General features: G+C 50.4%; 8 protein-coding genes across 8 annotated transcripts; 3 read left to right on the plus strand and 5 right to left on the minus strand.

Moving 5' to 3' along the window:
• Positions 1 to 365: 365 nt before the first annotated feature.
• N7515_008766 (uncharacterized protein) lies at positions 366 to 1,211 on the minus strand (the record flags this gene model as incomplete). Its single annotated transcript, XM_056669510.1, has 1 exon — positions 366 to 1,211. One exon carries the CDS (start codon positions 1,209 to 1,211, stop codon positions 366 to 368), a length of 846 nt encoding a protein of 281 aa, XP_056519340.1.
• A 1,592-nt stretch (positions 1,212 to 2,803) lies between these two features.
• On the plus strand, positions 2,804 to 4,088 carry N7515_008767 (D-isomer specific 2-hydroxyacid dehydrogenase family protein; the record flags this gene model as incomplete). The annotated part of the gene is made up of 4 exons (XM_056669511.1): positions 2,804 to 2,948; positions 3,006 to 3,072; positions 3,123 to 3,406; positions 3,505 to 4,088. The coding sequence occupies 4 exons, from the start codon at positions 2,804 to 2,806 to the stop codon at positions 4,086 to 4,088; spliced, it is 1,080 nt and encodes a 359-aa protein (XP_056519341.1).
• Positions 4,089 to 4,698: 610 nt separating this feature from the next.
• N7515_008768 (DUF1295 domain protein) lies at positions 4,699 to 5,787 on the minus strand (the record flags this gene model as incomplete). Its single annotated transcript, XM_056669512.1, has 2 exons — positions 4,699 to 5,026; positions 5,084 to 5,787. The coding sequence occupies 2 exons, from the start codon at positions 5,785 to 5,787 to the stop codon at positions 4,699 to 4,701; spliced, it is 1,032 nt and encodes a 343-aa protein (XP_056519342.1).
• A 549-nt stretch (positions 5,788 to 6,336) lies between these two features.
• On the minus strand, positions 6,337 to 7,207 carry N7515_008769 (uncharacterized protein; the record flags this gene model as incomplete). Its single annotated transcript, XM_056669513.1, has 2 exons — positions 6,337 to 6,911; positions 6,970 to 7,207. The coding sequence occupies 2 exons, from the start codon at positions 7,205 to 7,207 to the stop codon at positions 6,337 to 6,339; spliced, it is 813 nt and encodes a 270-aa protein (XP_056519343.1).
• A 231-nt stretch (positions 7,208 to 7,438) lies between these two features.
• N7515_008770 (putative DNA mismatch repair protein) lies at positions 7,439 to 10,212 on the minus strand (the record flags this gene model as incomplete). Its single annotated transcript, XM_056669514.1, has 3 exons — positions 7,439 to 9,309; positions 9,363 to 9,742; positions 9,797 to 10,212. 3 exons carry the CDS (start codon positions 10,210 to 10,212, stop codon positions 7,439 to 7,441), a joined length of 2,667 nt encoding a protein of 888 aa, XP_056519344.1.
• Positions 10,213 to 10,344: 132 nt separating this feature from the next.
• On the plus strand, positions 10,345 to 10,840 carry N7515_008771 (uncharacterized protein; the record flags this gene model as incomplete). Its single annotated transcript, XM_056669515.1, has 2 exons — positions 10,345 to 10,393; positions 10,440 to 10,840. The coding sequence occupies 2 exons, from the start codon at positions 10,345 to 10,347 to the stop codon at positions 10,838 to 10,840; spliced, it is 450 nt and encodes a 149-aa protein (XP_056519345.1).
• Positions 10,841 to 10,876: 36 nt separating this feature from the next.
• Positions 10,877 to 11,978, plus strand: N7515_008772 (uncharacterized protein; the record flags this gene model as incomplete). The annotated part of the gene is made up of 4 exons (XM_056669516.1): positions 10,877 to 11,035; positions 11,084 to 11,383; positions 11,438 to 11,516; positions 11,569 to 11,978. The coding sequence occupies 4 exons, from the start codon at positions 10,877 to 10,879 to the stop codon at positions 11,976 to 11,978; spliced, it is 948 nt and encodes a 315-aa protein (XP_056519346.1).
• A 25-nt stretch (positions 11,979 to 12,003) lies between these two features.
• Positions 12,004 to 12,939, minus strand: N7515_008773 (class I SAM-dependent methyltransferase; the record flags this gene model as incomplete). Its single annotated transcript, XM_056669517.1, has 3 exons — positions 12,004 to 12,508; positions 12,561 to 12,850; positions 12,901 to 12,939. 3 exons carry the CDS (start codon positions 12,937 to 12,939, stop codon positions 12,004 to 12,006), a joined length of 834 nt encoding a protein of 277 aa, XP_056519347.1.
• Between the last annotated feature and the right edge of the window lie 328 nt (positions 12,940 to 13,267).

Genomic DNA, 13,267 nt, shown 5'->3' on the forward strand with positions numbered 1-13,267 from the left:
TTGTTTTGAAAATGTGGAGGCCGGTGGTGCCGAGAGGTGGAGAGGTAGTGAGGTACTAGTACTGTGTTCCAGTGGAATTTTCGATATCCAAAGTTCCAAACTGCCTGTGAGGACTATTTTGTTCATTGGTGAATATAGAATAATTATCTGAGTCAGATTGATTCGGGCCTGGTAATCATTAGCCCAGTGCTGGCGCTGATCCGAAGGTCTTTCGACGCGTCGCGTTCTCATACTGTTAGGGGAGAAGTTGAGTATCTTCGTGAAAGTCCGGACATTGATAGTAATTACATTAACAGCCATCATAAGTTCATAGCCGTGGATATCATAGCCACATTCTCCTCCCTATTTAAGCTTTATCTCCCAAGTCACCGCATATCCTTCTCCAGCGCCGGTTCAGGTACCGCAACGGAAGTGGCCTCGTCAGCGTGTGGCCTCTTGCACTGATTATCCGTCGCATCACGCAAAGGCAACACAGAACGACGAATCCGTGGATCATCCGGTTGATGCGTTTTCGTATCCGTACTCCTCGTCGACTCCATCTCCGACTTCACGCTCTGGTACATGCTCTCGACGATAAACACCTCTTCCTGAACATCGAGCGGACACCCAACAAGACAGAACTCGCGTTCCCGTTGCTCGATGTACTCTCTAATATTCTTCCACTGATTCTGGTACGTCTTTAATCGATCCGGAAGCCCCGACCCACGGAGGTATGTCAAAACACCCGCCATAATGGTGTTGATAGCACCGAACGCCGTCACAGCAGAATGCGGACCGCTGGCGGCGCCGAGCGCAGTGACTGCCGCCGCTACGACAATCTGCACGCCGAGACAGGTGTTGATCAAGAAGTGAAAGAGTTTGTATGCGCGCTGGGCTTTGGTTTCGTTGTGGATGACGCGCGTGTAGATGCCGACGTTCGGGGCGCTGCGGGCCAGATGGCCTGCCTCTGTGAGCGCTGGCACACTGTCGATTCCCGTCAAGGCGCGGAAGACGAGGAGCTTGTCGTTGACTGGGATGAGGGATTCTTCTTGCGTTGTGGCTACTCGTCTCGGTCCAGCCGGTGGCATGTCAGTTCCATTTCCCCTTTGAAATCCGTGGGCTGCTGCTGTTGCTGCGTGGGCGCTCATTGGTGGGTATCCTTTCTCCTCGCGATCCAGCGCGGCTTCGATGACTCGGGTTAGGAGTGTTCGGTTTGGCCTTTTTTGTGACATGGTCTGTATGATGTGACTATGTGGCGGGCAGGAGGGGGAGAAGCGGGCTGTAAAGAGTGACGGCACAATCCCCATATTTGTAGCGAGACCGACGAGGGTCTAAAAATGCTATTCTAGTGTTTTTTCCTGCAGGTACGCCAGAGTCAAAGCGTAATTTCTTCCGATGGCCAAGGAACTAGGCTCGCTTTAAGCTTAGGATATGCGTGGGTTCTTCCCCTTATGGAAACGCTACAAAGCGAAATCTGCAGGGCTCGATGACTGAGGTTCTGCGGGCCTCAATCGTGACAGGTTGGGAGACAGCGGGCGGGTGCTGACCCGCTCGCGTGGCGCGAAGTTAGAGCATGGCCGAGCTGAGTCTGTCTCCTGGACGTGCATTGGGCGAGTTTTCGCTGATATGCCGTGCTTTGGTGGGGATCTGCATGGAGCGATTGCAGGAAGCAATCAAGAACGGTGGGTAAGGGTTTAGATTCGAGGAATCAAACACCGTGATCGAGACCCAGTCTCGTGGAAACCGACGATCTCTCGCTGTCCATCTTGATGTATGGAGTAGTTCGTGCTGAGAGAGTGGCTAAATTCCCCGAGCAGGGATGGATTGTCAGAGCATATGCATGCCCCTGAACTACGTGTGATTTTGAAGGAATTGAGGATTTGTCACTTCTTGACAGCTGTAGAACCTTGGATCCGGTGAAAATTCCAGATTGGCTTGCCGATCCAATATCAATCAAGCTAAGCTTGGTGGGCCCGTTGAGCGGGATAGAACTCCACTGCTCGGTTGACCAGTGAGAGAATTGCCGATTAGCCCGAATATTCTTTGTTGAGTTGATCAAATAAACACACGAGTTTCGATTGATTTAGCCTAGGCCCTGTGTAGACATGTTTGTGAGTGAAGCAGCCGAGTGAGCCGACACTCTAGAAAGTGATAGACGTCACGACTCACCAGATGGGAAAAAGGCATCAGCATCTCAGGAAGTGCCACTGCTCACTGATTGGTCAATCTTTACTCCGTAGATACCGAGTGAGTACTCCGTACTCCGTTGCATCTACTCCGTATTCGGCTTTGAATTGAAGCTTTAGGTGTGCAATTTATTGTGGAGACATTCACATTGCTTGTGTGAAGCCTAGCGCGTCGAATGCATCTTATATTAAGATCAGCAGCGATTGGGTTGATGGTGCTGGAAGACCGATTGGAATTGTCACGGACATGGAGCACTCTTAGCCTCTAGGGGCCTGTCCCTTGAGCGCGCCAATGCTAGTAGATAGGGCTGTAGTCCCGCTAATGAAGTGCTGTTTTGCCCTAGAGACATGTCAACTGTATACCTAGAAGTGTCGCCATACCACACTATTTCACGCCATTTCACGAAACGTGAACGATATCTTTCAACCGAGCAATGTCAACTTTTCTCGTATCTGACAAATGTCAGCAAGTCTGTCAAAATTGGAGACAATTGTCCGCAGAACTACCTCCAAGCCACCGACCTCGGAGGCGGGGAAATTTGATGAAGAAACTATCGCCCGCGGCTCTACACTTTTTCACCCCAAACACCTGAACATCCTTGCACCGAACTCATATACTGCATAACACCAACATTATCATGGCTGATTCAGGATCGCCGGAGCGAGTGCTCATTGCCTTCCACCAGGAGATGCCAGCATCGATGGAAGAGCATATCCGAAGCAAATTTTCCAATGCCGAGGTCACAATTCATATAGCCCTGCCGGGCGTTCCTATACCAGCTGGTAATTCTACCATTGCCTTAGATATTTGCAGCACCAGAAACTAAAGATTTTGAACAGAGGTCTACCAAAATGCCACCATCCTGGTCACTTTCATCCACCTTCCAGAACTCAAGGATGCAAAGAAGTAACGCCCCCAGCCTCAGACAATGTTCCGCGCATGCTGACCAAATGCAGCATCAAACTAATCCACACGCTCTCCGCGGGTCTGGATCACCTGTTGTACCACCCAATCCTGCGGGACACTCAGATCCCAATCAGTACAAGCTCAGGCATCCACGGTCCCCCAATCGCAGAATGGACCGTGATGAACTGGCTAGTTTCATCACGTAAATACACCCAGTCATACGAGGCGCAGAAAGCACATGTATGGGAAAAGCAGGTTGCGTACATGCAAGGTATGCATGACCAGGTGGGCAAGAAAGTGGGTATTCTAGGTTATGGAAGTATCGGACGTCAAAGTATGTTGCACTCTGTCCCTGACTCCCTGGATATTGAAGTTTTTACATTTCGTATCTACGCTGAGCCCCAAATGGTTCTTCAAGCTAACTACCGATAGTCGCTCGCGTCTCCCAAGCATTGGGCATGACCGTGCACGCATACACGGCCTCCCCACGTGAAACACCAGAGTCCCGCCGCGACACCGGGTACATTGTGCCAGGCACCGGCGACCCAGATGGATCGATCCCGGCATCGTGGCACCATGGCTTAGACCGGGAATCCGTTCGCTCGTTCCTGGCTCTCGGGCTGGATCATCTAGTCATCTCGCTGCCGCTGACTCCGCAAACCACGGGTCTTCTAGGTGCCGAGGAATTTGCCATCTTGTCTGAGAACTGCCACCACCATGCGACCAAGCCTTATCTGACTAATATCTCGCGCGGCAAAGTCATTGATCAGAAGGCGTTGATTGAGGCCCTTAACTCGGGGATGTTGGGTGGTGCTGCTCTCGATGTTACTGATCCTGAACCGCTTCCTGCTGACGATGCGCTTTGGGATACGCCGAAGGTGCAGATTAGTCCGCATATCAGTTCGCTGGGAATGGAGTATTTCCCGCGCTCGCTTGATATCCTGAAGCTTAACATGGGGCGGATGACTAAGGGGGAGCCGTTGGTCAATGCTTATTATCGGGGGAAGGGGTATTAGTTTGGGCATGTAGGTAATGATGTTATTCTAGCTTCTTATCATGATGCTGGCTAGGTACCTATTCGATATTCCTTGTAACTTACTCTTTCGGAGTCTCTCATGAATACTTAGTTGGCCAACATGAGCCGAGGCCCGAAGTTAAGTACGGTGGCTATTTGTTTTCGCTGGGCTTAGGGGGAGGAGGCATTTGGGATAATTCGGTGCTAAGCAAATTGATCAGACGTCGATTCATCAACAAAAAGAAAGATGTACCTTATCTGCTTTGATGCAAAAAAAAGGTGAGGTAAAAGGAAAAAAAGAAGCCCACTCCCGGGATTGAACCAGGGACCTCATCATGTTCTTAGTAAGGAAATACAAGTGATGCGCGACTACCACTGCGCCAAGCGGGCTTGATTGTTGAACCTTCAGCCTATCAGAGTTATATGTACCAATCCTTGGTTGCCAAATCGATATGCAGCATATGAACTATGAAGAAAGAAGCTGGAACGCGGAGTAGATCGGAGGAATTGTGGAAAAAGTCCATTTCATTATACTCCTTTGAAGCACCAAATTCCCAAATCAACAAATTGAAGGCATTGCCATGTACTCAATCAAATCCCCCTGCATGCCTCTACATATCATAAGCACCTCTAAATCCCTCCTCGATGACCACAGCAATAAACCCGCAACCAGCAACAGCCAGTGCCCACGGATTCACCAAGTCTCGCATCGCAGGCCAGAAGCTGTTCTTCTCCTTCCGCCACTGCTGCAGCTGCTCATACTTATGCGGATCGTCGGACTTGTACCGCTCTTCCTGACTAGCTTCAGTCTGCTTATCACCACCCATACCCCGAAGGAAGAGATAGTTAGCCAGAGGACCCAGCAGAACAACCGGGCTGAATGAACCCGCCATATTAAGCAGGGCAAACGAGCAATGAACCAGCGTATCACCAAGGTAACTAACCAAATGTATCAGCATCCTCCAATCCAAACCTAGACAAGCAGATATCACTTACTTCGGATGCCTCACAACCCCCCAAATCCCATGCCGACACAAATCTGTCCTCTCCTGCCGATGCAACCCAAGCTGCGTATCAGCAATAACCTCCATCGCAAAGCCCATCCCAAAAACAGCAACGCCAACCGCCCTTACAACATTCACCACATTCTCCTCCAACGCCAACCCAGCACCCCCAACAGTAAACGGAACAGTAAACGGCAAAGAAATAACACTCAAAATAGCCGCCTCGGGCAAAAACAGCTTCATCAATGCGCCTTTCCAAAACCCGGGTTCCTTCTTGGCTGCCTCATACCGCGAATCGTCTTTCCCGCGCACGAGCGAGCGCGCCGCAATCCGCGCAAATAGTCGCGTGCCCCAGATCGTCACGCAGCTGAGAAGAACGCGCTCGGTCCAGGGGAGGGCGTCCCAGGCTGTGCCGAGGCTGGTGTTGTGTTTGTGTATTGGTTGGCCGATGGCGGTCCACCAGGCGTTGAGGACTTGGCAGGAGGGCCAGAGCCAGTCTTTTAGTTCGACGCGGTCGGTGGCTTCGGCGGCGAGGTAGGTTGCTAGGGAGAGGGTTGAGTATATGCCCAGGGAGGGGAGGAGGGTTGATTTGAAGATTCCCACGTCGCTGGTGGTCATTTTGTTTTGGAGGGGTGGGGAGTGCAGGGAGCTAGTTGCCTGGTTTTGCAGGGCTGATGGGGGGATAAAGAATGCCATACTGGGGCATTGCTAGAGGATTCTATGTGGATTATGGGATGTATCGCGACTTCTTGGTTGTTTTATAGCTTGGTCTGATGTTGATGTCAAGATTATGTAACTAATGTGGACTCCATTTCCGGGATGCCGATGGCGTACTGACTCGCCACAGCGATCACCGATGAGTTAGTCAAGGACCCGAAAGACGGTGGTCACTAAGAAGGCGTATGGACCGGTTTTGACTGGGTATCTGGCACAGGTCGAGCGGGGCCAAAAGACGGTTACCAACGCTGATAAACTATGGCTGTTCACCACAGCGATGTACCTCAATGGAGTTGATTGGTCTCGAATTATAGCGGGTAAGAGGGTCTCAGGACCCCTTAGTTACTCGACGGTCGGTTCTGCTTGAGGATGGACATGGGTCATGGACTCATGGCGCACTTTCCTGCGGGGCAAGGCTGGAAATGAAACGTTAACGATTGACACGGACGGTATGGACATGGACGGAGATGATTGCTCTACATTCCCGTGCGCGGAGTGAGTTTTTATTTGGTTGGTACGGTACGCTATCTACAGTAGCAGCGCGTCTAGGATATCCTCAAAGTGAGCGTGCCACGTCTCATACCCGACCATTCCAAGGCTCTTCAAGTCATCAATGAACATATTTAGTGTCAGTTCTGGCTTGCAGTGTTTGCCTTTTTCCCCTCTCACCCATCGTACGGTCGTTTTGTAGAGCTCTTCCGCCTCCTTAGATCTCCACTCCATAAACCATGCGAGGCGTTGACATTGCACCCCTTGGTAATGGATCTCCCCCGATAGCCAGGCGATGCTTTGACTGAGAATCCCGGTCATCGGATTAGAAGGCTCATCATAGCGCTCATAGAAATTCAACAGGATAGGTAGCTGACGCTCTCGCTTCTTTTCGGAGTCCAGTGTATAGACAGGAAAGTAAACCATCCAGACTTCGTGGATTTTTCTTGGATCGGGATACATGGGGAAGCCCGCATGTATCATCTTGCCAATGCAGTAGTCAACTCGATAAATGGAATAGACATTATCGCTATATTGGTAAAGAGTCGTTTTGGCGTTGCCAGCAATTCTGCCTGTTCTGTGGAAGTCATTTCGGTGTGTTTCTGACAACCACTCTTGTGTATGCATTTGTCAGCCTCTCTTCTGTTTAGTTATTTTCATTCGAGTCCTTACGAATGATAATCCATAGCCTGTGAGGCAGTTCGAAGGGGCATGCGAAAGTGATGTGGCGACATCCCTCAACCCCTTGAATCTCATTCAGAGAATCTCTCCAGTTCATTTGCTTTACAGGTGATGTCTCAGAAAAGTCCAAGTCCAGCCATTCAATTATGCGACCAGGAACTCCCTGGCTGCGAGTTCGGTCGATATCTGGTATTCGGTTGGTAGCGGTCTGACTTCTTGTGGTCGGCATGATTATGTCTGAGGATGTGGGAAGGTTGGGGGTTGGTGAACTTATTTAGGCTTCCTTTTTGTGTACCGCGCGCTAAGCCATTTCAGGCCTATTTAAGTGGGAATTAATGAGGGAATTAACTGTATTGAATGCGATGTAATATGCAGTGTGGGTATCATATGCGAAGAAATGTTGATATTAGAGGGAAAAGCGCAAGACTGGCATGAGATGAACCGCGACTGTATCTGGCTATTAGCCTCCATTGGTATCGATATTTCTCAAATGCTGCGATATCGCGGCCGCAAGATCGAGCTTTATGCTCATTGGCTTCGAGGCGTCTCTGCTCTTGTATCGCTGCGTCATGATAAGCGTCAACCGCTCGTTCCAGAACGGCAAACATGCGTCCAGATCAGATGCCGAGAACGCCGTAGCTTCGTTGTCCGCAAGATATAGGTCTTCTGGCGTATTCCTCTTGAGAACGTTGGATCCAGCCGACAAGTCAACCGGGCAGATTATGCCAAGGTTATACAGCTCGGAGCCGTCAGGTATCCGTTCTAAGGGAAGTCGGTTTGTGGGTATCTTCCGGGTCTTGTCACCATGCGTCGAAGCCTCAGCAGAATTGTCTCTGTGTTGGCGGATGAGGTACGACCGTGGATCATGAGAAAGCGTCGTCGCAGAGACTGACTCGGTTATGGAGGTTTGCGATGAAGTCAACGCAGCTTTAGCGGCAAGGTATCGACTGCGATGAGGCGAAGGCGAAACTGGAACAGCCTGCGAGCCTGACGATCTGATGTCTTGATTATAACGTAAACGACTGCTCTGAATGGCCTCTTTCTTCCGTCTCTCGAAGTCAAGTGCTCTCTCCAAATCAGAAGGTTCTCCGTCGAATCCCTCATGAAGCTGTGCGGCCCACCTTTCAAGGACAGGAAACCCTCGGCCACTATCAATTGACTCGGGAATGTGATCTTCTTGGTGCTCCCTTCCTGGCGACTCTTGTCGAGGGTGTTGTGAAGCATCACCTACAGACAAAGCATTTGAACAACCATCATTCTGTCCATTGACTTGCCCTCTGTTTGGCGAAGCATCCGCAGATCCTCCGAAGCGTTGTTGAGCAAGAACAGAAAGAGGCGTATCGGACGGTTCTCGAGTCATTGCTTCCTCGGCAGGGGTTTGTTGCAACGAGACTTGTGTAGTCCTTTGGAACCAAGTATCGAGAGCTCCGTTCCCATAGCGATCTCGACCACGCTCCCTCTCAGCGCGCCGGGAACTTGACATGCGATTGGTCACAGGAGAGGAATCAGTCGACGGCTGCGGCTGATGCCGACGGCGCTGAACTGGCGACTCAGATGCAATTTGAGACGTAGGGGGACTGGTCAAGTCCGGGAGGTTCGGTGAATTAAGGAGGCTTCTTGAATCACTGCCCCTTCGGGGCCCCGGAGGGCTGCCACTAGGGAGATTCGGACTTGTCAGGTTTAGCGGAATGCGCTCACGTCGGGGCGTTTGGAACGAGGCATTGATTTTCGAGATGGACCACGGATTGACAAAGCTGGAACGTTTGGTCCTAGCAGTGGCCGATTGGTTGGAGCTTTCGGGGATCACGTTGCTAGAAGGATCGGGTGAAACCCCATGACTAGACCGAATTGGCCTCTGTGGTAAAGGTGTATGAGCTGGAGCATCGTCAAAGGGGTTATCGCAAATCAGAGGCTCTGTGGCAGGGTCCACTGCTGGCTTTCTAGCCATCAAAAGCCCAAACCCAGTCGAGGCATCATCGCATCCTGAGATAGTCTCATTGTTCTGCTTGGAGGCCCTCTTCCCCGTGGCATCTAGTTCCCCATAGTGATCGCGAAACAAATTCTCAACCAAGGTCAGGACCAGCTGCCGATCCTCAAAGAGGAGGTCATCCTTTGCTGGCTCGATGTTGACATCGTAAGTCCCTCTGGGACATTGAATTTGCAAACAAAGAAAGGGGTCGGTCACTGGCTTGGAAGATCCATTCTTGGACGCCGCGAGACGGACATAAGGCTTGAACAGCTTTACTATCTCTTGTCCAATACCTCTGTTGCTGGATAGAGGGCGGCCATCCACACTGATATATTGCCCTACATTGTTGATCTTGGACGCATCTAATCTGGTTATTACCGGACAACCATCTATCAATATTCAATAGGATGCATACCGAATTCTGGTTTCGGAAGAAAAGCAACTGCTTCATATGTTGTGTTCTCAGTTGAAGCTTCAGCCTCGCTCTGCGCGTAGAACCGCTTCAAGACGCATGAAGAAGAGACCTCTGTGCCAGCTACTTTCAGAGCTGCATCTGAAAGCGATGGATCTATGCTTGGTGCATAGCTCCAATTGTTGTTCTCATTCTTTGCTTTCAAAACCTTAACCGAGAGCCTCTTAGACGGTTGAGCAATAGCATACGCCTGGATAAGCTTTTTAATCCTCGTCAGAGTTCGCGTAGCACTCTTCAGGGCGGTCTGTCTGCGGACAGGAATGTGTTTGAGAAAGTCCGTGATACGGACAGTTGTGCCCACGGAATGAGATGTCCGTGACGTTCTACGATTAAAGGTTAATGAAACTCGAGAGCCAAAAGTTATATAGCAAACCTACCCAGTAAGCTCTCCATTCCTTCCATATTTCAAACACAGTCCAGTCACTTCGGACTCAACTCGGGTGGTAATAGCGAGAACACCCGACATCTCTGCGACACTGGCTAGAGCTTCGCCCCGAAACCCCAAAGATGACCCACCGACATTTTTGAGATCATCTAGAGTCTGAATTTTGCTGGTAAAGGCACGCTTGCAAACATATTGCTGGTCCTCTGGAGAGATGCCGTGGCCGTTATCCTTGAGCTGTATAACGTCCACGGTGTTTTGGGAGATTTCGATCTGTAAAGACGTGGCAGACGCATCAATGGCATTGTCCACCAGCTCCTTGACTACTGAATAAGGATCCGAGATGACGGAGGTCGAGCCAATCGCGCGGACTGTGTTCTGAGGAAGAGCCTCAATCGGCATCCTGCACATTTGTTGTTAGGTTTTCATCGCCGAAGTGCCACAAATCGTCTCATTCAGCTGATCGTGTTCAACGTGTCCGAGAAACCCAGCAAGCATGCAGGTAGCCTTAAGGTCTTGAATTGATGAAGTTCGACACAGCTAATGTTGGAAGAGGATGAAGTTGGACTTGTAATTCCCCCGGCTCAGCCACGTTAGTCAGTCAGCACAGCCACAGTCCCCTGGATAAACACGTCGAGTCTCACGCCTCTCCAGCTCCTCTATTTATTCGCACACCGAAGGCGCTGAGATGTTGAGCAAGGACTTTTCAATATCTCAGCTTGCAATTCCAGCCGTCAGCGTGCTGATCGCCTTTCTTGCGTATTCATCGCAGTACTTGTTCTTGCACTTTGAGTCTGCGCCACTCACCAAAAATGAGACCTGGAAGATCAATATCTTTGCTCTGTGCATTTGGATATGCTTTTACCGAACCTGCTTCGTAGATCCTGGTCGATTGCCCAAGTCTCAACAGCGACCGAGGCTTGAAGGTGACGCACTCACTGGTCGCCAGCGATGGTGTCGTAGATGCGAGGCTTACAAACCGCCTCGAGCTCACCACTGCAAGACTTGCAAAAGGTCTGGCGATATAATCCCGCCGTAGCAATACTTACTGACTTTTTCTAGATGCATTCCGAAAATGGATCATCATTGTCCTTGGACTTCGAACTGCGTTTCTCATTTCACCTTGCCGCACTTCATGCGCTTTGTGTTTTATGCAACTGGCGGGATGTCCTATCTTGAGAGTCTTCTTTGGCAGCGTGCTTCGGTTGTATGGAAGAACAGCCATTTGCCGAGCGTAAGTGAATCAAGGCTTTCGCTGGTCCGGGTCGCTAATGTCTCATAGTATCTTGGGCCCACGTTAGGCCAGCTCATCCATTTGTTCATACTCCTCGTGGTAAACAGTCTCACGGTATTCGCTCTATTTGTACTTCTGCTTCGGAGTTTCTGGGCGATCGGGTGTAATACGACTACCATTGAAACATGGGAAATCGAGAGACATGCTACCCTTGTCCGTCGAGCCCGTGTATTAGGTGGATATCTCGATGGCCCTGGAGGGATCCGGGTCTACATAAAGAAGCAGGAATTTCCATACGACATTGGGATATGGGCCAATATAAAGCAAAGTATGGGCGGCAGCTCGAATGTGAGTATTCATGGATGGCTCAGACTTTCTACATCGAAACTAATGCCTCTATAGTTCATAAGCTGGTTCTGGCCATTGGCCGCGACGCCCGATCGTGAGAGTGGCTGGGAATTTGAGACTAACGGATTTGAAGGTACGCAGATGAGACGCTTTTGTATTTGTGTAATACTAACCGTCTCTATTAGATCCTGGCCTGTCATGGCCACCTCCGGATCCAGATCGCATCCCGGTGCCGGCTATTGCAAGACCCAGTAATATAAGCATGCCTACATATGCATCTATCCAAGACGAGATCGATGCTTTCAACAGACGCAAACAGGAAGACTTGGAGCGATTCCAGAGACATGCAGGCGTACAACGACGCAAACCATTCCACGAACGGTACAAGAAAGACGATTCCGCGCGAAGCGATAGCGATGACTCTGAGCTTGGCTCTGAAAGTGACTCAGACGAGGGCGAAGAATCCTGGAGAAATGCCGAAGGAGAACGTCTCCGCGACTTTGGAGTGGACGAAGAAGCAGAATTCTATGACGAGGAAGACATTCCTCTGGGTGTTCTCATTCAACGACGCAAGGAACAACAGTCTTTCAGCTGAAAGCTTTTAACCACTACTCTAGCTCCTAAACCGCTTTCTTCGCAATACCCCTCAGTCGCACATACCCCAGCCACTGGCTCCCATCTTCAACGCGAGTCACTACATCCTGGAGTACATCACAAACTTCCTGCACTGCAGCCTCCCGCTTTTCCTCGGGAAGCACATCCAGCAACTGCGCTCCCATCAGCCTGATCCATCCCGCCAAACCACCATTTGCCTCACTGGTCAATTTTGTCGGGCGGTACTCGAGTTCCACTTTCTCAACCTGGAACCCTACCTCTTCCAGCGCAGCTTTCATCCACGCGTCAGATGGGAAGAACCAAGGGTTCACCTCTCTCACACGTTCAATGGGTACCCCCTGCTTCACTAGCACATAGGAAAGGGCCGTCTTAGCCTCGGCAACGTTACCATGTCCGCCCATTTCAAAGACATACGTGCCACCCGGTTTCAGACAGCCATGGATTGCGCGCAGAGTCGACATGCGTGTTGATTCATCGCGCAGGATCCAGTGGAGGGCTGCGTTGGAGATCCTTGCTGAGTGTTAGCAGGATATTCCATTACTGTCATGTGTGATAGACATACACTTTATCCCATGATCCATTTACAATGGAGTTTTCTTTTTCCAAATACCGGCAATCGACGACGCGGAACTCGGCTTTCGGGCTTGCGTAGTCTTTGGTGGCGGAGTCAATCATCGATGTAGATGAGTCGATACCTAGCACGGATCCGATGGCGGGGAGGAAGTTCCCTGTGAATTTGCCATCTCCGCAGCCGATATCGAGGATCTTGTCTGTTGGCTGGGGGTTCAGGGATTCGAGGAGCTTTCCTGTGATTTTGGCTGAGTGTACGAAGGATGCAGATGTAGCGTATGCCTGAGCTTGTTAATGGGAATCAGTGCATCTGGGCAGGAATTAGCACTTACTTCGGCTGACCAGTGGTCCTTGGCTGTAGAGGATGCCATGTTTGGATTTGATGGCTGAAGTGTGGGGAAGCGGAGATGTGTTCTTGGCGGGGGATGTCAGGACTCAGGAGCACAGGAGAGTCGATCAATTCGGAGATGTACGTTCTAACTTGATGCTGATGATTTGAAGGAATTCTGAGGTTCTAAGGGGCTTATCGAGCGACTTTATATGTTCTCTTCATATGGTTGTGTTGGTATATCAGGGCCGATATCGGACCGGATTTATCGGACGCACTCTAACTGACTTCATAGTCTGCGAGGTTACCCCCTGTAGGTTGGCTGTCAACAAACTGAGCTCTGGGTATGAGGGACGGAGTTATAATTTAAA

The sequence above is a fragment of the Penicillium bovifimosum genome (genome assembly GCF_028826915.1).
Source record: "Penicillium bovifimosum strain IBT 22155 chromosome Unknown utg000006l_segment0_segment0, whole genome shotgun sequence".
Taxonomy (NCBI): Eukaryota; Fungi; Ascomycota; class Eurotiomycetes; order Eurotiales; family Aspergillaceae; genus Penicillium; species Penicillium bovifimosum.